General features: G+C 35.0%; 1 protein-coding gene across 1 annotated transcript in view; it reads left to right on the forward strand.

The window, feature by feature from the left end:
- Positions 1-18,421, forward strand: part of Noc3 (Nucleolar complex protein 3) — a 35,644-nt gene extending 17,223 nt beyond the window's left edge. The window contains exons 7-15 of the mRNA XM_067116134.1: positions 942-1,072; positions 1,512-1,703; positions 1,866-2,084; positions 3,882-4,063; positions 4,953-5,161; positions 9,284-9,465; positions 9,615-9,746; positions 11,866-11,963; positions 17,944-18,421. Coding sequence (XP_066972235.1) covers positions 942-1,072; positions 1,512-1,703; positions 1,866-2,084; positions 3,882-4,063; positions 4,953-5,161; positions 9,284-9,465; positions 9,615-9,746; positions 11,866-11,963; positions 17,944-18,322 — 1,724 coding nt within the window. The 3' untranslated portion in view covers positions 18,323-18,421. The remainder of the gene's footprint in view (positions 1-941; positions 1,073-1,511; positions 1,704-1,865; positions 2,085-3,881; positions 4,064-4,952; positions 5,162-9,283; positions 9,466-9,614; positions 9,747-11,865; positions 11,964-17,943) is intronic.
- The last annotated feature ends 6,476 nt before the right edge of the window (positions 18,422-24,897 follow it).

Here is a 24,897-nt window from a genome sequence, read left to right on the forward strand (position 1 = left end):
GGTGAACAGATAATTTATTTTATAAACCAAGAAAACTACCTTTGCATCTATGCCCAATAATGACAGAGTGAATCTTTTTTGGTTTTAGTGTGCAAATTTGGATGTTTTAATATAACATTTTTGAAAAAACTCAGTCTTATTTCTTATTGGGATTTCTTATTGAAAGGTGGCACAATGACTGTTGGTAGTCTTCAAAGCCATACTCTTTGTAATTTCTGGATTGGTATTGTTTTGAATTGAAATATTCGGGGTCTGATCAGTGAAGGACTCACCTCTCAAAATAGGTAAAGAACAACCCATAAAACCAGCTTGATGTGGTTTGTCCAGTAGTATCTTCCCCCAAAAGCAGTCACATTTGGTTATCTTTAGCATCAAATTACAGTACTGTAGTGATATTTACTGGCTGTATGCCTTACCATTAATAGCTCAAGGGTCATCAGTCCCTCAAGATTGGATTCCACAGTGTCAACAGGGCTTGTCAGTAAAATGTTCCCCTCCTCAGATTGTCAGTTAATTTAATTTAGTTTTATTGGTGAGAAAGCTTGCCATCTTATCCAATGACCTGATTCTATGTACTGTATATTGCAAGCTATTTCTTGTGCCAGTTTATCATAGAATGATTTGTTAATGAAAAGTGGTGATGGGGAGGAGAAGGATGAAAATCCAGGACAGTCTCATGAGAAGAGGTCAAAGGGAATTGGTTAAGTAAAAGGCAGAGAAATTAGAGGATATTCATCTCCATTTCCAGGGTGAAAGGTGGTCCTGACAGTGGACCACCTTGATTGTAAGGTTAAAGTACAGTAATGTTATGTAATATATCTCTTTTGTTTAAATCTGTTAACTTAAATTTACATCTGACCTTTGTTAACATAGGGCATTAGAGCTTCTGTTATGTAGAACATTATGTGAAGAATTTATTATGTGATTTTGTTATCTTCCAGTGAAAAAGGAAACAAAGGAGCAGTACCTGTATGAAAATTTCATATTAAAGTCTTATCAGACGTATCTGAAGGAACTGGAACGGTTTCTGAAAGAGTACACTGATAAAAGAGATAAGACTCCACCAGCAAAGGTACACTGAATTGATTCTTGCCATTCTAGTTGAGGTTCCTGTGCTTTTCTATTACAGTTATAACCAAATGTCTTATGTTAATGCGCTTAAGTCTTTTGTCATTCATGTCATAACATTTCATGTTTTATAGTTAAAAAAGTTTAGATTAAATAATGAGTATATATGTATGTTGAACATACTTTCTGTCTAGTGTTTCTTAATATTTCATTTTCTAAATCAGAACACTTTTATCATTGCAACTATTATATAATATATTTGCTTTTTATAGAACTACAGCTCATTTATGTACACCTAGTAATGATTAATTATTGAATGAAAGTAGAGGCTCTTGTATAATGCTTTTGCTCAAGATGTGTAGCTGATAAACTTTTTTATAGGAAAATTTCCAGACCACAGTCTGTTAATAATGATGGTAATGATCACTATTTCACTATTTCAGCAATTGGCTCTGGTGTCATTAAAATGCATGGGAGAATTGCTTATGAAGCACAATTGTTTTGCTTACACAAACAACATCATTGCAGCCCTTGTACCTTTTATGAATAACAGAGATGATGAGATGAGCAGTATGATAGTGAATTATTTTCGTACACTCTTCAAGGGTGACATCAAGGGAGATGTCTCTTTAGAGGTGAGCTAATATTGCAATGAACATGTTTGTATTAGGATATAAGAATATTTGGAATGTTGTGTAGAGATTTGTACGTGTCACAGACAGTTTATACATTTTTAGATATACTATTTGTACTTGTTATAAAATTCTTTTAATATATAACAACATTTTCCCTTTTAGGTTGTGAAACGTATTGATCACTTTATACGTAAAAGGTCTTTTCATGTTCGTGAGGAACTCTTAAGTGTTCTTTTATCCTTAAGAATAAAGAATGTGAAAAGCTTAGATGAAGAACTTGAAGCAAAGAACATAGCTAAGAAAAAGTTGACCCACACCGAAAAACTTATGCGCAAACTTATGGAGGAGAAGAAGCCAAAGAAATCAAATAAAGAAGCAAAAGTAAGGCTACTGATGTATTTTTATTGGTTGATTTTTATGTTTTTTTTATAGATAAGGCATACATGATTTCATTTGCTGCACTCTGTTTCTCTTACCTCTCTTCCATACACTTATTCAACACTGTAATAAAAATTTACTACTACATTTCACTTTTATGATGCAGTATTTTGGGTGTTTGATGAAATGAGTGATGGTAGGATGATAGGAGAAATAATTCACAGAATAGGTTAAGCAAGGAAGGTAGCAGATCTGTGCAAAAGATTTTGAGAAGTGTGGCTATTGGATGCAAATGAAAGGAAAAAATATTGACACTGTTGAGATGAACTGTATGCTTAATGTATGATGCAAGAATTATTGAAAAGGGGGAGAAACATTAGAGGAACTGATAAAACTGTTAGTGACGGTGAAAAGATTGATCAGTATTTTTCAGGTTATTTTGGTAGAGTGGAAGGGAAAGAGAATGATAGATTGTTGAAGAGTGTTAGAGTAAAAAAGGTTTAGAGAAAGATAGAGAATGATAGATACGTAAATGGATGGCATAGAAGAGGTATTAAAATGTAAGAGGCATTATATTCAAAAGAAAGTGTGCATAAGTTAGAAGTGAATGGCACAATGTGTATAAGGGGTTTGGCATGCTGCTGATAAACCTTTTGTGGCTAATGGTGCAGAAGTGTTCAGCATACGATGCTCATCCTTGATTTAACAGATAGAGTCTGAATGTAGAAGTGACTATTATCCTGGTTTTTCTTAGGGCCCACCTATGTGTAAATATGTAGTTTAAGTGAACCCTTTTGAATTTTCTTCATTTATCATGCCGTGTTATATTATTACCAGTATTTTCTTCCTGTTGTTCCTCCCAATGATATTTTAATTTTTGTAAGTGGAAAAGGCAGGACAGGTACATTAGCAAAAGATGCCTGCAAGGTTTTGTATGAGAAAGATTATTGAATCTTGCCTCATTTTGGATAAAATTTTTTTCCTAGGCAAAAGTTATTTTATTATACAGTATATATTAAATTATATTTTTCTGTTAAGTGTGATTGTGGCCTTCTGGTTTGAATGATAATGCCATTTGAGAGTTTTGATATTGCCAGTGACTGACTTTGAGGGCTTCAGAAAGCTTTTATTATGGCTCTGTTAATATATTGAATTGCATGTCTAATTCATGGGTTGTGAGCAACCATTTCAGCTGTCCTGACTTTAAAACAGCACTCACAAGGGTACTTTATCATCATGCAGTAAAAGAGTTACCCATCAATTCCCAGTTTTTACTGTTTTGTGAAAGAAAATTGTGCTTCCTAAAAATACAGAAATAAAGGGGATTCAGGTATTTTTGAAAGATAATTGTGGAGAAAATGACCCTCTGTCAGTTTTCTGAAAAGAAAACTATTGTGCTGGCTTTTTCTGTCTGTTCACACTTTTTCTGTCCAGATCTTAAAAACTACTGAGGCTAGAGGGCTGCAAATTGGTATGTTGATCATCCACCTTCCAATCATCAAACATAAAAAATTGCAGCCCTCTAACCTCAGTAGTTTTTAGGTTAAAGTTTGCCATAATCATGCATCTAGCATTGATATAGGCCAGGCCACCACCAGGCCGTGGTTAAAGTTTCATAAGCCATGGCTCATACAGCATTATACCAAGACCACCGAAAGGTAGATCTGTTTTCGGTGACGTCGATTGTACAATGTACAGAAAACTTGATTGGACCGAAGAACTTTGGCACATTTTTACTTGTTTCTTCTTAATTGCGTTCGCATTGGGTTTACAGTAATTTTGCCATTTTTTCTTTTACAGAGATTTAGAAAATTTAGAAAACTTGAGGAACAGCGGAAGGAACAGAAAATAAAGCGTGATGAAGAAGTACGCTCTGCCCAGCACACTCAAATTGTAGAAATAGTTTTTGGGCTTTATTTCCACATACTGAAAAGAAGACCTAATAACAAATTAAATGGTATTGTTTTAGAGGGATTGGCAAAGTAAGTTGGAAACTTTAATTTGTAGTTTTAGTTGTTGTTGAATACATTCATGGTCTAATATTCCGTTAGTTAGATGGTTACAAAACTATGTCCTGGTAGGATTGTGCCATTACAGTATCTTCTCCATTACTCACACTAATATGTTCAAGCAGGGTGTGGATTTTTGTATATTGTAAATGAGTAGTAAATATCTGAACGCTGGTAGGAGAAACTTTAAAGTAACCTTTTCATTTTCCTCAGAGTATGCATTCCAAAATTAAGGTATGCCATATATGTAAAAAAAAATGGTAATTAGTGATCATGAAGATTAGTAGACCTTTTAATTGAATTGAGATAAGGTAAATCCTTTTCCAGCCAGTATTGTTGAGTGTTTATATTATCATGTTGAATTTGTAGAGCGTAAAAAATAAATCAAATCAGGCTGTTGAAGGTTAGCATAATTGAAGCAGTATCTGTCACCCATCATTATCCCATAATTTATGATATGATGATATTCTGATATTTACAAAAAAGTATGAGTAAAATAGGATTTTGGGACCAAATACTAAATCAATAGTCTGTACAGTATTAAAGTTGTTAAAGAGGTACAAGAAACCAGTGACATGCAGAATTCTTATTTTCCCCTAATGTTTATGTAAAATCTGAAGCTTGGAATCAGTTTTTTTATAAATTTTTCATATTTTGTTAATAATTGTTGCTGTGAGTTATGCTGTGCATTATGATCAATATTCTTTCCTCAGTTTTCATTAACTCAGTTATCAGCTCCCAACTTTTGAGTTGCAGTACAAGAACATTGCTCTGTGCAACAATGTTCCTGTAAAGTGAAAGTGTTTTGTTATTGTAAGGTATTGTAGTTTTAAAGTTTTCAGTTTTTCTTATTTACCCCCAGATTCTCGCATTTGGTAAACGTGGAGTTCTTCTCTGATTTGTTGAATGTTCTTGGAGGGCTGATGGAAGAGGGGACTTTGAAGTTCCGTGAATCCCTTCATTGTATCCAGACAGTGTTTACTATTCTCTCTGATCAGGGAGAGGTGCTGACTCTAGATCCTGGACGCTTTTATTCATACTTGTATGCCAACATGTTAAAGCTCACTGGTGGTATGTACTACTCATTTAATTTTTAGTCTGTGTATGTGCTTATATGAGTTCCATTTGTTCAGGCTGTAGTAAGAGAATTTCCATTATCTATTTTCATTTTGAAGTTAGCTGCTTTTACTCTTTGGTTTGATGTTTTCACAAATCCACATTTGGTTGATGGAAGAAAATTTTTGAACAGGAAAATGTTATAACAGAGATCCCCTCAATAAATTATACTGCACTATGTTTCTAACCTGCCCCATCAAAAAAAGCTTGATACCCCTTGGAAGGAGGGGATGGGAAAAGGAAAGCAAGGCAGGGGTTTATGTATATATATAAAACATGACAATAGTTTTAAAATTTCATTTGGATGTATAAAACAAACCAACTTCTTAGATAGCTGAATAGGGAATGCTTTTGGGGCAAATAACAGCAATCTGGTTGGATTGACATCATTAGGCAGTAATTTTCAATGATGAAATAAGTCATGTCAGTACATCAGATGTGTCTTTCAGGTCACTGATCATGTTAGGGCTTGATCGTGGGGGATTTGTTCAGGTGGTTAATAGTTGTTCCAGTAGAGAAAGTACTTGCATTATGCAGCCTTTTTTGTGAGCATTATTGTAATACAGTGGTCAAGCTTTTGTATTATTGATAGTTTATGATCAGGTACCCAAATGGGTAGCCCTTGTAGAGAAAGAGTATCTGTCTCCATGGCTGTGAATGACATGGGATGATATAAGTATGTAAATGAAAGGAAAAAAAACTTGACCAACCTGCTTGTCTGTTTCAAAGAGTTAATATATTCAGATATTTAAATGAGATCTGTTTAACCCTCACAGACCGGCCTAAATATACATTAAGAAAACCCTGTGACCAGGTAGACTTTAAGTTCTGCCAGTTTATAAAAAAAAAATCTGTGGAAAGAGGAAGATATGCAGATGCTTAAGGCATAAAAAGAATTTCAAAAACTTTGTGTACCTACTACAGGAAGTTGAAAGTGAATTGCCAATCCTGCCTGGGGCCTCTTTTCCAAGACACTTGTAAAAATGCCAGCTTATTTTAGCAAGTAATAAATATTCTTTCTAATAATTTTTTGTACTTTATTTTGAAAAATTACTATTACAGCTCACATGACATCTTAAAAGATAAGAACTAAAACCAGCAACAATCCCTGAATATGTTTATGGACAAATATATGAGATGTACTGGGATGGGGAGATGTAGTACCTTTTAGTGAGTTATGCATGTTCTTTCTAATATTTTGCTGTACTTTATTTTGAAAAATGATTATCATTGCTGACATAGTATTGTAAAAGATGAGAACCAGCAACACTCCCTGAATATATTTATGGATAAATATTATTTCTCTTGTCACTGAGGTGAAGTGTGAGTCTTGCCTTAAGAGTTACCGTACAGTATAGTCCGTCATTTATGGGCTACTCAAGTGATTTGAATGTTTTCTTGCAAAGTTTGTTCAAGTACTGTATCATAACATGAAACAAGGATTATCATATGATGCACACCGGTACTCCTCTTATGTCATTGTTGCTCATCAAAGGAGGTGTGCCATTATGAAAGAGTTCAGAAAAAATGGAGGAAAATTGATAAACATTTCTGTCTGGCTGCACTAAGCATGTTTAGTCATCAAAATATTGTTTAAAGGTAATAGAATAGATAAATATTTTCCAATGGTAGTTTCATTAAAACAGAAGGTAATAGGGATTTTGGATGCTGGTTAATGTAGATCTGAAGGAATGATGAATAAGCACTGGCAGTGTGGCCTGTTGGCTATGCTGTGCTTTTGTAGTGATCTGAATGGATACTTTGAAAAATACGTGATATCCTTCAGTGCCTGCTGAGGTAGGCTAGATAGTTGTCAGTAATGAAGTCTTGTGAGATTGAAAGACCCACTGATTGTCAGTTTTTGGAATGGGAGACTTAATCTGATTTTATACTTATAGTTTACTGATTTATTTGGCATACACCAAAATTGATAGGAAGGTTCTTAGGCTCACATGGAGGCTTCATGAGACTCCAAAGGAGCATTGTAAGGTTTGTTATAGGCTAGGATTGGCCATGTGTAAATGTATTCTTGCTGTGTCAAAAATTACAGATAGAAGGTTTTAATTCCAGTAAGTTTGAGGTCCAGTTTATGGTGTGGAAGTTAAGGTAGTGTGGTCATATATCTTAATGACTGGCACTGATAGTTTTTGTTCTTTGCAGGTAGATGAAGATATCTGCTTGTAAAGAAAGAAAGGAAGAGAAATGGAATATTTCCCTTCCAGAGCACCTTTCACAAAATCTTGCCTACTCTGCTAAGTACAGTACAGATTATAGGGTTGTAGGTTTGTGAGAAGTAGAGAGGCTTTTCATTTCCTCCCCTGAAATAAGTTTTTCTTTTGGTTGGCAGACTTGGAAAGCCTGTGCTTTTAGGTGGATGATTTGTAGATTGAAATAATTTACCATGATACTGACAAAAGAGACTGGGCCACAGTAAAAACTGTTTGGTGAGATGTGCCTTTGGTCACTGGAGATCCATATTCTACTTATGTTAGGGTCACTTTATTACAATGAACATCTCAGAGATTCTTATGCAACATATCTCAGAAGGCTGAATGGGTAGGAACAAAAAGCATAAACCTCATGATCATCTCATTGATTGTTGATGTTATGCACCATCCAGGCCACTTGATTGGGAAAGTGGAAGCAATAATTAGGAGTTTCCTGTTGGGTTACAACAGCATTCCTAAATACGAAATATTGATTTCCACATTGTGAGGTGGAGGGTTCATGAAGAAGTTAACAAGTTAGACCAAAGTGGGAAATAAAAGAAGTATCATGAGGACTAAGTTATGAAGATTGAGTTAGCCCTATGTTCTGTAGGTGGCTTATTGTTGCATTACTGGATAAGTAACCAAGTGACATCTGACTTTGAAGAAGAGTAAGCTATATTAAAACTCCTTACATTCCTGGTGAATGGTGATTAAAGACTGTTCTATCTCTGTCTATTTGCTCTCTGGCAGCCTGTCTGGAAGGCATTTGTGGACCGGAATAGATTGTGGTTGATGGTTGAGGGGGATTTACTGGAGGTTTACAGGGAGTTTACCATTTATCATATCCCTATATATTTTTGTAGCTGGTATTTAATTAGTGCATGCTATCCTAAGGATTGAAATGGACTTTAATTGCAAACATGTGGTCTGGAGGCAAAGCACCTTTATCACTGTCTTGGTATGCAGAGGAGCCATCTAAACAGCAGATGTACTTCAGTCCAAGCAAGACATAGGATGTGGCTTTAAAACCAGCAGCTCCAATCACTCCATAGAGGGTTATCACTGGAATAGATGAGGTCAGGGTCACACAAGCAAGAACCAGCGAGACTCAGAAGAATTTCAGCATGTTTATGCCTTTCTTTACTCTGAGAAATCTTCTAGCCAGTCAGTAAGCTTCGATCAGCTCCTCACACTAGACTCCTCTCGCTGAGCATTGGCTATATTGTGGATGACACAACCCAGGTCTTCATAATGCAACACACTTAGATATGAAGTGTGCAACCATAACTACTCGTGAAGTTTAGAAACAGGTTTAATGAATGACTCCTATATTACATTCTGATGAAAACCATGTGTTGATGATGATTTAAAGTCAGGACAGCCTTATGTATTGCTCACAATCTGTAGTTCGAATAGTGGGTGTGCCTTGGTAAATTTAATAGGTTTGAAGTTTGTAGAAGCTTACATAAAAATTTGTAGTTTTTTGTTTCAGAGAATGAAACCTGACACTTTTATTTGTAATGCCTTCTGTTATTCAACCTAAATCTTGTGACCAAGTCTGTGTTGCTATTCAGGAGTAGTTTTATTTCTTGGAAACCTAAGCATTTTTGGACATTTTTATTGCATATTGAAGAATTTGAAAGTATAGCGTCATGACTCCCAGCATCTTGGTTCACTTTGTGCATAACACATATTGTACTTTTATGTAAAATGTTTGCCTTAGATAGTTAATTTTTTTTTATACCAAATATGCCTTAGATAGTTAATTTTTTTTTATACCAAATACCACCCAGGTTAAGGAAAATATTGCCCAGTTTTAATATATCACATGGATTCTTGACACTCACCATACTTAACAATATTTCAGGAGATAATCAAGATGATATAAAGTCTGTCCTACAGTCACTTATGCAAATGTTGGTAATTCGAGGGCGACGGGTAACTGCAGCACGAGTGATTGCTTTCATCAAACGTTTGATAACACTGAGTCTTAATTTGTTGCACAATGGTGCTGTGGCCACATTAGCTACTGCTCGATATATATTTGTGGTTAGTTTTTCATATTTGTTTACAATTTATTGTTTTACTTGGTGTATGCTGGTACATGGCACAATTGTGTTTAATGATACATAGTGAAAGCTAGACTTACTGAGTAGTTTTTTGTCAAATCACTTTTATTTTCTCTAAACTCCATCAAGGCACATCCAAGCAGTGAAGTGTTGATTGAAGTTGATGAAGAGGGATCAAGTGGTGTATATTTACCTGAAGTTGAGGAGCCAGAGCACTGTAATGCATCATCAGCCTCTTTATGGGAACTACATCTGCTTACTGTGAGTCTTGTCAGTTATTTCTTTCAAGGTAGATAGTACAATAAAAGTTCTTTAGTGTAGTTATATATCTGAAAATACATTCAATTTTTCTTATTATTTAGTGGCCTAGTATCAAGTTATGAATAAATTTACTGCAGTCCATTCCATGCGCTACAGTACAGTACTTGTGTCAGCTTCAACACAGATAGGTGGTGAAAGTGAAAGGACATAGTAAAATCAGTGACAATTAAGAATAAAAGATTAGCAAGCAGGTTACAAAGTTAAGAAATTAGTTAATTATGTTAAAACAGTGCAGTTTGTCCGTAGCCTTCTGCAAGATTTAGTAATTGGTTTGCAAAAGTGTAAACTTGAAATCAGATTTGGAATTTAGAAATTTCATTTTTGATCGTTAAGTTTACTTTTCCGTAAATCAGTTATTAAGTAGATTTACACATTAATTAATGCATAAGTTTGTGCATTAATTACTGTAATATACAGTAATTAATTAGTGCTTAATTGTAGATTTTGATCATAAATTCATTGACACTAAGTATCCCTAAATCAATTTACAGTCCAGAACCATTGTCAATTTCCCCTTTAAAAAACACACCCCAAAATGACATTCAAGTATTCACAAGATTGGGTAAAATTACTATTGATTTTATGAAGCTTGCTAAGAACTAAAGTATTAGTGATGTAGCTATCATGTCTTGTTCATGATCACTTAGATTCGTATGATTATTAATTCTAAAGTGCAAAGGGAAACCAGTCTTATCTACATATTTCATACCACACACACCACATTCAAGTAAATAGGCAATTGCTGTTCTTTTTTATATAGGCACGTTATCACAATCACCAATATATCCAGTATCTGAGATAGCCAAACATTGTCTTTCACCTTTTATATTTACAATTTTCCACAATTTATGTAAATATGGCAGGTAAATATGGTAGAGGAATTCATAAAAGTACAAGTAACAGAATATTGAACATAACAATAAGGATAATGATAGACTAAATAAAAAGAAAGCAATAGTAATCTGAGCTGGGTGGTATACAGTAGTAGAAGACACTGAAAAAGAAGAAAAGAAGAGAAGAGAAAGGAAGAGTTAACATAGACTTATACACTGAATAAGAACTGTGGAAGTATGTAGGATTTATTTTCATTACAAGAATTAACCAGAATTAACAAGATTTAAGTAGCATGTGTATATATATATATATATATATATATATATATATATATATATATATATATATATATATATATATATATATATATATATATATATATATATATATATATATATATATATATTATATATATATATATATATATATATATATATATATATATATTGTGTAAATTTATATACAGTGGCAGACCAAAATTAGTAATCATTGCTAAATAATTCACTATATAAGGAATAAGAATAGTGAAAGAAGACAACGAACATAGAGTAACATTTCAGAATTTCAAGAAGCAAAATGAAGACTTAATCAGACACTGTAATGTAACATTGAAATTATATTTACTGATACTATGAGATTTCTTATATTCAGATTTCCTAATTAGTGTTTAATATATATTGGAAATTTGTTATTTATCAGTTAATAACAAAGAATTAACAATTGAACGAAATTTTCATTATTCATATAGATACATTTGCAAATATCAAATTGCAAGCATATAACTCCATAAATCATATTAAGTGGTAAATATGAATAAAACGCAAACAGTCCTAATATTTAAAAATTGAAATCCTAATTTATCATAAATAGTTTGTTCCATTTGTTTCAATGGAGGATCAAAATACACAAAATTATTTTCAGCTTGATATTTTTTGAACCTTGGAAATGGGAAGATTGTGTACCATTAGTGGTCAAACCTTGTCAAATTTGATATTAACATTAATATCATTGGTGCTTTCTTTAGGATATATTTTCTGTTTTAAACCTTTGTAAGATATTAAATTCATAATGTAGAAAATATTTCATTGTACATACTTTATATCAAATCCAATTATGTAATTAACACAATATTATTAGATCTAAGTTTTAAACTGTAGTTTCATTACTGCCATAATACTGAACTCTACTAGTTTTTGAAGTTACTAATGAGAAAACTTCTTTTCAGCGTCATTACCACAGTACTGTTAAACAGTTTGCCAACCATATTATTGTTGGATCACCCTTGCAAGGGGATGGAAAGCTTCCACCAAATCTGGGCAAACGGTAAGTTTTTTTTTATTTTTTTTATTTTTTTTGCTGTTGAACGTCGCAGAACTCAAACCTGATACTGTATGAATAAGTGATGAGTTTAGATTAGCAGAGGCATTTTAAAGTTATACACTGCTACAGCAATAACTTTCAACCCAAATCTTCAGATTGAGACTACTATGCAATGTGCATTTTGACAGTAAGTAAATCTTAATACCTTACATGCACTATGTCTGCTTCCTTAAAAAGAAACCAATTTAGTATTGACAGAAACCAGTAGTGAGTCATACAGCATGATGTTTCGTGTTGCACTTTTTGCCCTTATGTTTACTTAGTCACTGTATAGCATCATTAGTTTCTTTTCACTTATTTAACTGGTGAATTTTTTAGTGCTGTCATCTTACCTCTTAACTGGTAAATTTTTTATTGCTGTCAGCATACAAGAAGATTTAAAATTTTGCTCTTATAGTAAACATAGCAATAAAACTGTGTTTATTGTTACTCATTGCTAGTTTATTTCATTATTGGCTTCACACAATGAACTCTCTCCAGATGAAATGTTCCCCAAATCCTGGCAGCCTTTAAATAGGAAAAGGATGTGAAGAATCTATGTGTGCGAAGTAAAACTTGCAGCGAAGCAAGCTCATTTAAATTGAGCTTAATGTATGTTGTAACATTGTTATGGAAATGTGGGAAAGGTGTGAAAATCTTATGGAAATGCAGGAAAGGTGTGAAAATCACTGCGTAATTATGCTTAGGTATAAAGAATCAGGAAGTAAAACAGTCAATAGTGATGTGGATTATAGTAGAGGTGGCAAACTATGCAAGTTAAAATGGTGGAAATGCAATAGTAGGAGGATGAAAGATGAAATATAATGAAGATTACAGTCCCAAGTAGATGGTAATTGAATTTCCATGGAGTGTAGAAAGAAGAAAGGCTGTTGTTATCAGAAAATTGCAACTATTCATGGATAGGATTACAAACTGGGCAGAACTGAATGGCTTCAAACTGTAAAAATAATCTGCTACTATCCATTTTATTTTTAGTCAAGGATTATACCAGACCTAGATATTTATATACAAGGTCAGCAAATCTTGTGTAAAAAAAAAAACTTTATTGTTAAGATAAATGTTTTGACCACAGACTGACTCATTTTACTGGATTAGATATTTTGAATTTTTTGCCATACATGTAGGACCTTTTACCAACTTTTCAAGGAAAAATACTGGTTAAAAAAGTCTGGTGCCCATAGATCTTTGAAGGTGTGTAGACGGCAGAAGGGAATAGACAATATGGAAATTCTTAAGATATATCTTAATGCACTAGTGAAATTGAAGGAAAAGTTGAAGCAAAATATTAAGTGAAAAGTAGAAGATTATGAAGAAAATAATAAAGGACATAGGAAAGCAAAATAGTGGGGAGAACAGAGAGAAAAATAGTGTCATCAATTTATTTAAAACATCTGGCTTACAGATACACAAGATAAGGTTACAGTAGACAAACTACTGTACTATGAAAATACATGGACTAGGATTTAGGATCTGGTAGTGGCTTAAGGAATCTTCACAGCAGATTGTCTTCATACAGTCAGAAGGAGGTAAAGCAAGAGACACAGTAAAAAAAGTGAGATTGATGAACTTAAAAACCAGAAGAAAGATTCATTAATTGCAGTATAGTAATTATTTTGCTACTCTATAATATATCTGCTTTTATTATAAAAGATTAAACCGCGAGAAAGATTCATTAATTGCAATATTATTTTGCTGCTCTATAATATGTCTGCTTTTATTATAAAAGATCAAATGGCTGATCCTTTTAATCATCTGAAAAAGTAAATACTTTATGATTATTGTATAAACCAAAATAGATTACTGTAATGTGTGTTATAAATTGGTACTTGGTAACCAATTCTTGAAATTTGATAAATCATGAAATAGATATTTCATGATACAAGATTTCAGATTCTGTGTTGGTGAAGAGAAACCCATCTTGAAAAGTGATGGCCTGGCTCAATTCCCATACGCAACTCCAATTTAGCTCTCCTGTACAAGAAGACTTAGTTGTTATGTTCTGCTAGTTTTGAGTAATTATAATGCTAAGTTAATTATGTCTCTGGCTTGCAAAGGCAAACATTATTTGATTTGATTTTGAATGTGAAACTGCAGAGGGATTGTAATTTAAACGTGAAACTGCAGAAGTAGTGGAATTTAACTATGAAACTTCAGTAGTAGTTAAATGTGAAACTGGGTAGGTAGTTGAGTTTAAATGTGAAATTACAGAGGTACTGTAGTTTAATGTAAATGTGAAACTGCAGAGGTAGTTAATTTTGAAAGTGAAATTGCAGAGGTAGTTGGTTGTAAATGTGAAACTGCAGAGGTAGTTGAATTTAAATATGAAACTGCAGAAGTAGTTGAGTTTAACCTGTTAAGTGTCCCCCCTGGACGAGCTTGCTGCTAACGTACCTTCACGCTTTTTTTGTAGTTAGTGGCAATTTCACTGATGATAGTTTTTCAAAGTTAGTATTCATTTTTATGCTTATAATTTACACTTGTAGTTAAGTGTAGGAATTTTATTAAATGATGGAATAAAAAATAATTAGTACTACTATTATTTTATTTCAAAAGACTACATAATACTGAATGCAAAATGTTATATGTACATGCACTATTATTCTTTCGTATGCCAATCTCTAAAGCAAGGGGCTACACACAATCCTACTTCACAGTCCTTACACCAATATGAGCTATCATTTCTTATGTTGTTCTTCCGGCACTGAGCACAAGTCCTTTGTGGCCTCTTCTGTTTATCTGTAAGTGGACAATACTCAGGAAAGTGCCTGCCAATTAGCCGTGAAGGTTTCGCTACAAGTCTTGGGGCCTGCGCAAGGGAACAGGTCTTTTTTCTGCATATTTCATAATCAGTCTTTCAATAATCCTTATAATAAACTCATGTCTTACAACCCTCCCACCAAGGGCTCTATATGTAACATAGCAATTCAGAACAGACACGTGTAACAAATGTCGAAATACTTTCATGTAATATTTCTTCAGTCTATTTCTTGCGGTCGAAAAATGAACAAGAGGTTATCAGACAAATCAACTCCGCCTGTGTTTGCATGATAATCTGCAATTGCTTTCAGTTTATACATTTCTTTTCCTCTCCTAGATTTCACTTTCATCATAAAATCATCATGCATTGTACTCAGAACACATACATCCTTTTTATCTTTCCATTTCAGTAGCATAGATTTTTTCCAGAATTTTGCTACTTTTTCACCTTTTTTCAGTTTAGTTCCTTTTATTATTGCTGGCACATCCTTTTTAGTAACCTTACAGTATCGACAGTGTCAGTTTCTTCGTCAATATGTGCATCTGCCAATGTTTGACTTGTATAAAAATGATCTGCATATCAACAATAGCCCTTGTTCAAAAGAGGGTCCATAAGAGAGGAAACAATCCTATTAGATACAGGAATATCCATATACTTTTCCATGTATTGTGTGTCCTTACCTGCATAAATGAAAAAGTTCCATATATAACCAAAAGAACTTTCACAAAGTTCATAAAACTTTATTCCAAACCTTTTACGTGTAGCTGGTATATACTGAACCCATGATAAATTTCCCTTCCATCCTAACAAAGACTCATCAACAAAAACGTTCCTACTTGGAATGTAATTGTTTCTTCAAAATAAGATCAGTGATTGGTTTTATTTTTGCTAACTTTCTTCCTGGTCCATCTGTTATAGTACTATTGTCAACCAAATGTAAGAATTTATGCAACAAGTCAGATCTACGCCCACTCATTACCTTTTGAAAAAAAGGAGAAGAAACACTCTCGTGTTGAGAAATACATTGAATTACCACACTTAGAATCAATGCTCTGTGAAATAAGTAGACCTATAAAGACTTTATCACACATAGAATCAATGCCCTGTAAAATAAGTAGACCTATAAAGACTTTCACTTTGCTTGCACAAGTGTCAACCATCTATGTACTCGTGATTGTGGAGACAAATGTTCTACATTCTCATCTAGAAAATGATTTGCACATCTGTTTGTTTCTTTCATGAGGTATTCAATGATTTCATCATCAAAGTATTTCTCAAAATATTTTAATGGGTTCTCTTTATCCTCAACTGTAAATTTCACTCTGGGATCAACAACAAAAGCAAAGGGATCTCTCTCTCTCCCTCTCGTTGTCCAGTCACTCGGCAATGAAAAGTCATCTTCACTCCCACTATCGTAAGAAAAGTTTGTTCCCTCAATATCCTCATCACTGGAGGATTCAGAACTAGAGCTCTCATCATCAAATAGGTCATCATTGTGAAAGAAGCAAAAGTCAAGTTGCCTCGATAAATGCCCGAAGCATACTGAAAGAAAACCAGCTTTCTAGCATTGAGCGACCACCAGAAAAACGTTGCTAGGCAGGAAATAAGTTTCCATTTACAGCTTATGTGTGCTGAGAGTGTTACCAAATGATGTCCTACACTTTCTATATGAGTAAACGTATTATTACCGGACTGACGGCATGACAAGCACAGTTAAAGTCTTGAACGTAATATCCTGTTGAAGGCGCTACCAAGTAGATTGTGATAAACGTATTATTACGTGGGTGACACTTAACAGGTTAAATATGAAACTGCAAAAGTAATTAAGTTTAACTTTGAATTTGCAGAGGTATGTAGTTGAATTTACATGTGAAACTGCAGAGATAGTTGGATTTAAGTGTGAAACTGCAGAAGTAGTTGATTTTCAGTGTGAAATTGCAGAGTTAGTGGGGATAGCAGGTCTCAGTTTGTGAATATGAAATAGAAAATAGTGATAAATATGTCTTATTGAGTATCATGCTATTCATTTGATAGTTAACAGGTAATTTGAAAAGTAATTCAAGATTCTGTAAGATTGTAAAAAATTTGCTAAAGGGAGTTATCGGTGGGGGTTCCATTCTGATGGTGTGATGATAACCCAAAATTGCTGATAACCGAAAATTGGTGATTATCCGGGATTTTTCGGGGCCTTTTCGGCGCCGAGAATCGCCGATTTTTGGTTATCGGCGCCCCTGTTAGGTATGTATCAGCGCCGATAAGCGGAAATTAGCGATTTTTGGGCATCAAATTGTTAATGGTATGCATTTACATACATATTTCATGTACAGATTTATAAAATAACTTCTGATTCAGTTTTTTAACATTGTTGACATAGTAATGTTATAGATTTTTTAAGAGATCAAAACTAATTTTTTTGCAATTTTTTGTTTAAAATATAATTCTAAAATATAGTTTGACTGAACATTAACTTGCACAGTGGAAGGGGGGGATACCACTGTCATTGTGCCTTGTGTTGCAGAAAGTAAATGTTGCTATAGGGTCTCTTTCAACATCCATTTGACCTGAGCTTGATTGCTTTCTTCCTTGTATTTTTCATTTGTTCCCTTTGGTCTCTTCCCGGTTAGCTTGTGACTTTAACTTCCGCTTGATGTACTCTTGCTCTTGATTTTCACATCACATTTAAGAATTAAATTTTTTGGGCAAACCGTATGAAAGGTCAGAAGGATGACTCATGGTCTATAAATCAATATATTATATACCTAATGAATTTGGAATTGTTCTGACTGCTGTAAAGTTGCAAATTAATGTGCGATGTAATTTATTACCATTTTCAGTTTAGAAAAATATAATTCACTGCATAAGATATGGGTTCCTTTATCACTCCAAGCCTCAATGGAAAAAATAAAAGGTGGATAAAAAAAATATACCAATAAATCTGACAAAGGATGGAAGGCTGTAAAAGTGAAGAAAAAAGACGATGGAAGCAAGTTCTAAACTTGTTTGTTTAATGCATATTTATTATTGAATGTTTTTACAAATGTTCTTGGTTGACTGTTTTATAAGCATAGATGCAAGGGTCATTATCTCCTGTTTAAACCATTATTTGCAATTATTGTACTGACTTGTTTTATTGATTAGTAATGGAAATTTTCCACTATTTTTCAGACGTGTAGAGGACCTGTACGATGACTTTGATCCGGCAACCATGCGTTTTAACCCTACAGTTCCAAGTCCACAGCAGTTTCCTTCCAAGAAGATTTCAGAAACAAGAAGTAATTTGAAGAGACAGAAGTTCAACCATTTCACGACAGAGTTCATGAGTCATGAAGTACAAAGTATCTTTAAAAAGAATGAAGATCCCTTTGATGTGTTCTCTGACCCAGAACCAGGAAACAAATACCATAATGGTTTAAAGAAAAATATGACTGATACCAATTATTTTGGTGGTCTTTTAAAAAATATGACATTGAGTAAAATTAAAGCTGATTTACCTGACTGCGAAGATCTCACTGATAGCCTTGTCAATGTAGATACTAAAACATAAGTATTTTATGTAGATTAATATAATTGTGAAGTATTTTGTACTACTCATACCAACAGTTTATGAATGCTTATATTTAATGCAATAAATATATTATATGTATGTTTAGTATTCATTATATTTTTTACCATTTGCTAGAAAAGAAAAAGTTTTGATGAAATATGCTTATGCAGGCATGTAGTGTAGATTAATATATATATCTTGTGCTCCTACATTGTACAAACTTCTTGTTCTGTTCATGGTGTGTTGCCTAGAATGGTGTGCCGCTAACCAGAAGAGTTATAAGTTGAAGGAAGAAGACTTGATTTTTCATTTCTGGTGAGTATCCCTCACTTTAATTAGTAACAGAAGAGGTTGGATTTTATGCATACACTGTAATATACTAGCTGTTTGTACAGCAAACCAACACCTACTTTTATTGATTTTCATCTTGTGTTTATGATTTTGTTACTCTGTTGTAGAGAATTTTTCTCATTTTTAGGTAGTTATTCATTCTGTACATTTTATTTATCAGTATCCAACAATATAAAAATATTTATAAGGTACGTTTAGGTGTACTTATATCTTTATGCTAGTCTTTCTCCCATCCTTTTAGCCCCTGGGGGGCCTAGTACCACTAGTGCATTTCATCCATTGTGCTTTTACAGCATCCTTTCTGCCCCTACCTGCATCTACTTTGTAGCCCTTTATTTAACCTCTATTCTCGCTGCTATTCTTCAGTCTTGCTGTCCAGTATTTCTGTTACTTCTAGTGCAACTGTGAGGTTGTCTCCCAGTTCCACCTTTACATTCTTGTACTCTTTTCATTTATTTTCTGAATCTTTTCTGCCTTGCTGTCCAACCACTCCAGCTCACTGTTTGCATTGTCTAGTGCTGAATGCCTGAAAGTGCCCCAATGCTTTGCTTGATAGCCTAAATTTCATAAATCAGTCATTCAGTCGTATCATTGTAAGTATAATTTGGCTTTCCATTCCCAAACCATGTATTATTTACTTCATAATTTCATATATATATATATATATATATATATATATATATATATATATATATATATATATATATATATATATATATATATATATATATATATATATATATATATATATATATATATATATATATATATATATATATATATATATATATATATATATATATATATATATATATATAAAACAATTAGAGATCCATCCAGATGTCGTGAAATCCAAGCAAGGCTGTCTGTTTCTTTGTGTACAGAAATAAAAGGCAGTATGAGAAAAAAGACTGAGATAAGGAAAAATTAATGTAAGAAGCCAAGCTTTAACAAACAATTCAGCATATTTTTGTTACTGTATTTTAAGTATTTTTAGTTAACAATTTTAAGGACTGTTGTTTAAAATGCACATAAGAGAAAAATACATAAGTACAGTATTAGGGATAAATAGGTAGCCAATAAACAGTTGTGAATTTATAGTGAAATATAGAGTTAGTAAAGAAATGTGACTGAATGAGGTGTACATGATTCTATAGTGTGGGTTTTAGTAGGGGAAACTTTTAATTATAAATGGAAATTCACTATATTAAATTTATTTGTAACATTATTGTTAGTGTAAAGCAAAAATTCATTAGTCTAGCATTAATGTGACCAGCTGGGTACTGTACTGGCAGGTAGCCACTGAAAAGCATTACAAAAGAACAAATGCTCCTGTATCAGAATAGCCCTACACCTTTTAAGTTGTTTGTATCATAGAATTATTTACAGATTAGCATAATGTGATATAAAATTTAGTTAATATTTGAAGAAAAACATTAACATATCATAATGAAAGATTGAGGGAGTGTTGGTGGTCTAGCCAAGGCTAGCTGGTTGTAGTTGTATGTTATCTTCAGTTAGGCAACCTGTGTTTTTATTACCACAGTAATGTTATAGAAATTTCACAGTTATTTGCCATTACCTTATAAAAAACTGAAATACAATATTTATACTGTATTTATTCACTGACAAGCATAAAGACTGCATTTACTAGTTCAGAAGTATAGAGTACTGAATATCAACTGCCTAGCCCAAAAGCAATCACATTTTTGGCTCAGTCTTTCTGGTGTAAACAAACTGACTTGCAGTAAAGATTCCAGTAATGTGTTTACATTAATTTTTAATGTGGTTTGCTTCTTTCCTAATATATTTACTGTACAAAATGTCAGGAAAAAGCATTTTAGAGAAAGATAAAATTACAAACCCCAACACTGTTTAAGGTAGCCTAGGTTTTCTCAGTTTTTGTTTTAGTTTTCGGGACAGTTATTATATAACAGCACTGTATACCATTTACATTATTTATAGTAAATACTGTTTCATTATCAATTTTTGTTTTCATGTCGCACTGATGTTAAATAATTTTTTTCTTGTAGCATAGAAAAATAGTAATTTGTACAGTATTTCAAATGTTTGAAGATTATCACAAAATCAGCAAGAATGCACGGTGCTTTACAAGACGATGAATTACATGATCTTTTTCTTTATTTCAAATAACAATAGAGTTTCAGTCCTTATATTTTTTAATACTGTACTTTTGGTGGTTGTAACAAAAAATTTATTGGTGATGGTAAAAGTGCATTTTATACCTAAAATACACTTTTACCTAAAATATAACAAACAGCTATAGCAACATCTACATGTACTTTTCAGCTGCCTTGTCAAAATTCTTCAATATTTCATTTTACTGAGTTAGTTAGTTAGTTATAAATGATTTGTTTAACCAGACCTCTGAACTCTTTTAGGGTTCTTCTCGGGCTGGGAATTTTACTGAGTTAACGTAAATGTATTTTTATATAAGTAACTTACCCAGTAATTACTTAGCTAAGAGTTTCTAACGCGACTGCAGCTTCAGTTTTGAAAATCGCGATAGCGATAGTCTTTGGTTTATGTAGGTGACTAACCCAGCCCAATTTTGGGGTAAGAGAGAGAGGAACAACTCAGCCAAGAGCTTCACTTTTGTTTCTGCCAGCTTAACAGCAACACGGTGTTAAGAAAGCAGCTTGATTTTGGTTTTTGGTTTGAGAACTTACATTTGGTGAAGTATCTTCTGCTGTGGTATTCTTTGGCTTTTGTACTGAATTAGTTTCTTAGGAGACTTATTTGTATTGACTTGTTTAACTAGTAGCTATGTCAGACTCTAGCGCATTGAGTATTAGGTATGGCAGCAAAGGCTGCAATACTCGCTTAACTAAAGCATGTTACAACTCTCACGCTTTATGTACAACATGCAGAGGTCAAATTTGCTCGACTGACTTGACCTGTGAGGAGTGCTGTGATTGGGATGAGAAAAAATGGAAGACTTTAGCTTTGCTAGCACAATGTCCCAGTTGGGGGTATCAATGCGTGCTCTTGTGGACAAAGTAGGGAGGTCGGTGGGGTCTGCCCACGAGTAGTTGCCCCCCCTCAGTCACACCTGTGATGTCCCAGTTGTCGAGAAAAGGCAGCTGTTGGAAAGGCGTGTCTGGTGTTCATTATCTTTCGTCCAGTTCAGGAGATTATAGCCCTAGTCACGGGTGCCAGCGGAGATTCTCGGACGAATCTCGTCCATTGAAAAGACACTTGTCGCTCAGGGACCAGTCCCATCCATCTTACAGTAAGAGGTTCAGAGGACCGTCTGGTAGTCAGCAACAATCGTGCAGCAAGTGGGACAGTCCTGAAAGTTTTTCACAGTCCATAGCTCCCAGACTGTTGTCAGTGTCCCACAAGTGCTCTTAATTCTTCATCCAAACAAGTCTCTCCAAGTGAGAAGTGCACATTGGCGGCCGAGCACCTATTAGTAGCCGAGAACCTGCTAGTAGCTGGGCATCCAGTAGAGAAGAAGCGCCCAGTAGCACCCACACACCGCTTGGCACCTGAGAGCCTTTCGGCGCCAGTACATTCTTCCACAGTTGAGCGCCTGGATCGTTTGGCGCCCGCTCCTGTTTTGTTGTCTTCTTCATTGAAGCACCCGTGGTCTTCACCTTATCACTTGACTTCTGTGTTTCCATCAGGGAATATGGATTCGACAATGCCTCCTTGTTTAGACCCCTCCTTGGTGCCTCTTCAGAGGAAGTTAGATAGTATTTTGGGTCTTCTTAAGAAGTTGACTTCTTCTTCTGCAGTAGCGCCCGAACATCCTTCGCTGTCTCCGATCTCATCGGATGAGGAGGTCTTAGGAAAAGACTCCACTCCTTCAGCTTACGCGGCTTTGCTGAAGTATTTGTTAGTGAATTTTCCGTTTTCTTTGCTTCAGCAGCTCTTGCTTCTCCTGCTTCCTCATTTATGATGAGGGACCTGCCCGCTGATTCATCCAGACTTCCGAAGATGGTCTTATCTTCCTTGTCTAAGAAGGGTATTTGGGAAGTAGATAACTGGTTTTCAGAAAAGAGATGTCAAGGCAAAGCGTGCATCAGTATTCCACCGTCTTGTCTATCGGCTAGAAGGTATCGCTCATATGCTACTGGAGAGGCACCCTGGTTGGGAGTAGCTGCCTCCTCCCAGGGGAACTTCTCCAGACTCATTGATTCGACCCATAGGTCTGCCTTCACTTTGGCAAAGACTATGTTCTCTGCATTGGAGATGGACCATTTACTGAAGAACCTGTTCAAGGTGTTTGAGGTTCGTAGCTTTTTGGATTGGTCCACAGGGGCCTTAGTGAAGAAGATACAAGATGCTTCAGATCTTCCACTAAATATTGCGGCTGATTGGCGTAGTGTTCTCTCGTGCGCTGATAAGGCTGTCAGGTAAGGTTCAATGGAGGTATTTCCTTTATGCCATGGGGATCCTCAAAAAGAGGGAGCTCTGGGTCTCCTTTGCATCTAAAGGCGTGACTTTGTCTCATAAATCAGCACTTTCTTACACCCCTGGATAATATGTATCTTTTCCCGCAAGTAACAGTGGATGAAGTTGCTTCTCATATTCACAAGAAATTGACACAGGATCTACTTGGGCGGATCAAAATCAGACTCAACTATTAACATGTTTCATTCAGGGGAAGTGCAATGTCTTAGCGGACGAGCTCAGCTGTCGCAAGCAAATACAGTATTCCCTACAGAGTGGACTCTAGACCATCGGGTATGTGACGACCTTTGGAAGTTATGGGGAGAACCAACGGTGGATTCGTTTGCAACGTCCAGAAACCACCGTTTTCCCCTGTTCTGCTCACCCTATCCAGACCCTCTAGCCTGGGCAACGGATGCAATGACACAGAATTGGTCTGACCTGGGTTTGTATGCCTTCCCTTCAGTTGCACCAGAACACCAAGATGACCTTGATAGCTCCTTTTTGGCCACAAAGAGAATGGTTCCCACAACTCCTCAAACTACTAGTAGGCTTCCCACGTCTTCTTCCGGCAATCCCAAGTCTACTCAGACAACCCCACTTCAGGAGGTTTTAGCAGAACACGTCTACTCTGGCCCTGACAGGGTTTTGACTGTCCGCAGACTCTTGCGAGCGAAGGGCTTTTCAAGAGCTGCAGCAGAAACTATCTCTAAATGTAGATGACCTAGTAGCAAAGTCTACCAGGCAAAGTGGGCAGTCTTTAGACTTTAGTGCAAGAAGAATAACATCTCTTCTAAAACCACTTTAACTCAAGTGGCAGACTTTTTTTCTACCTGAGATCCACCAGAGGCCTTTCTTCTTCAACAATAAAAGGATATAGAACTGTGCTTAGCTCTGTCTATAGACACAGAGGGTTAGACATTTCATCCAACCAGGATCTCTCAGATCTTAGTAGGTCTTTCAACACGAACAAGGTTAATAAGGAAGAAACATGTCCTTGATCCTGAGACATTGTCCTCAAGTGGCTGTCAGATTCACGTTTTGAACCTATGCATTCATCTTCTCTGGGGAATTTTACTAAGAAGACTATTTTTCTAGTGGCTCTAGCCACTGCGAGGAGAGTAAGTGAGCTCCACGCAATAGGCAAAAGAGTTGAATTTTCCCAGGGAGATGCTGTCTGTTCCCTAACTCTGGGCTTCTTAGGAAAAAGCAAGAATCCTTCACAGCCCTTGCCTCGTCCCTTTACTGCAAAAAGCTTAATGAACATCCTAGGTCCAGAAGAAGAGCAGAGAGTTCTGTTCCTGGTAAGAGTGCTTAGATATTACATCAAAAGGACATTTTTTGTGCAAGACCTGATTCTGGCAGCACACACTCAAATTGGAGAGGATATTCTACCTGTACTTGAAGTTAGAGCCCACAACGTGAGAGCATTTACTAGGTCAGTAACTTTTAAGCATAATCTTTCCCTTGCTTCGATGTCACAGACTACATTCTGGAAATGTAAGTCAGTTTTTGTTATGTACAGTTTGTGAGACGTGGAAAAAAAGTATATCTTAGTTTAACCAGACCACTGAGCTGATTAACAGCTCTCCTAGGGCTGGCCCGAAGGATTAGATTTATTTTACATGGCTAAGAACCAATTGGTTACCTAGCAACGGGACCTACAGCTTATTGTGGAATCTGAACCACATTATGACCAGCAATGAATTTCTGTCACCAGAAATAAATTCCTCTAATTCTTCATTGGCCAGTCAGAGAGTCAAATGCTGGGCCGAGAGCGTTCTAGCTAAGAGCTCTACCCACCC

Source organism: Macrobrachium rosenbergii, chromosome 14 (assembly GCF_040412425.1).
Source record: "Macrobrachium rosenbergii isolate ZJJX-2024 chromosome 14, ASM4041242v1, whole genome shotgun sequence".
In the NCBI taxonomy this organism is placed as follows: Eukaryota; Metazoa; Arthropoda; class Malacostraca; order Decapoda; family Palaemonidae; genus Macrobrachium; species Macrobrachium rosenbergii.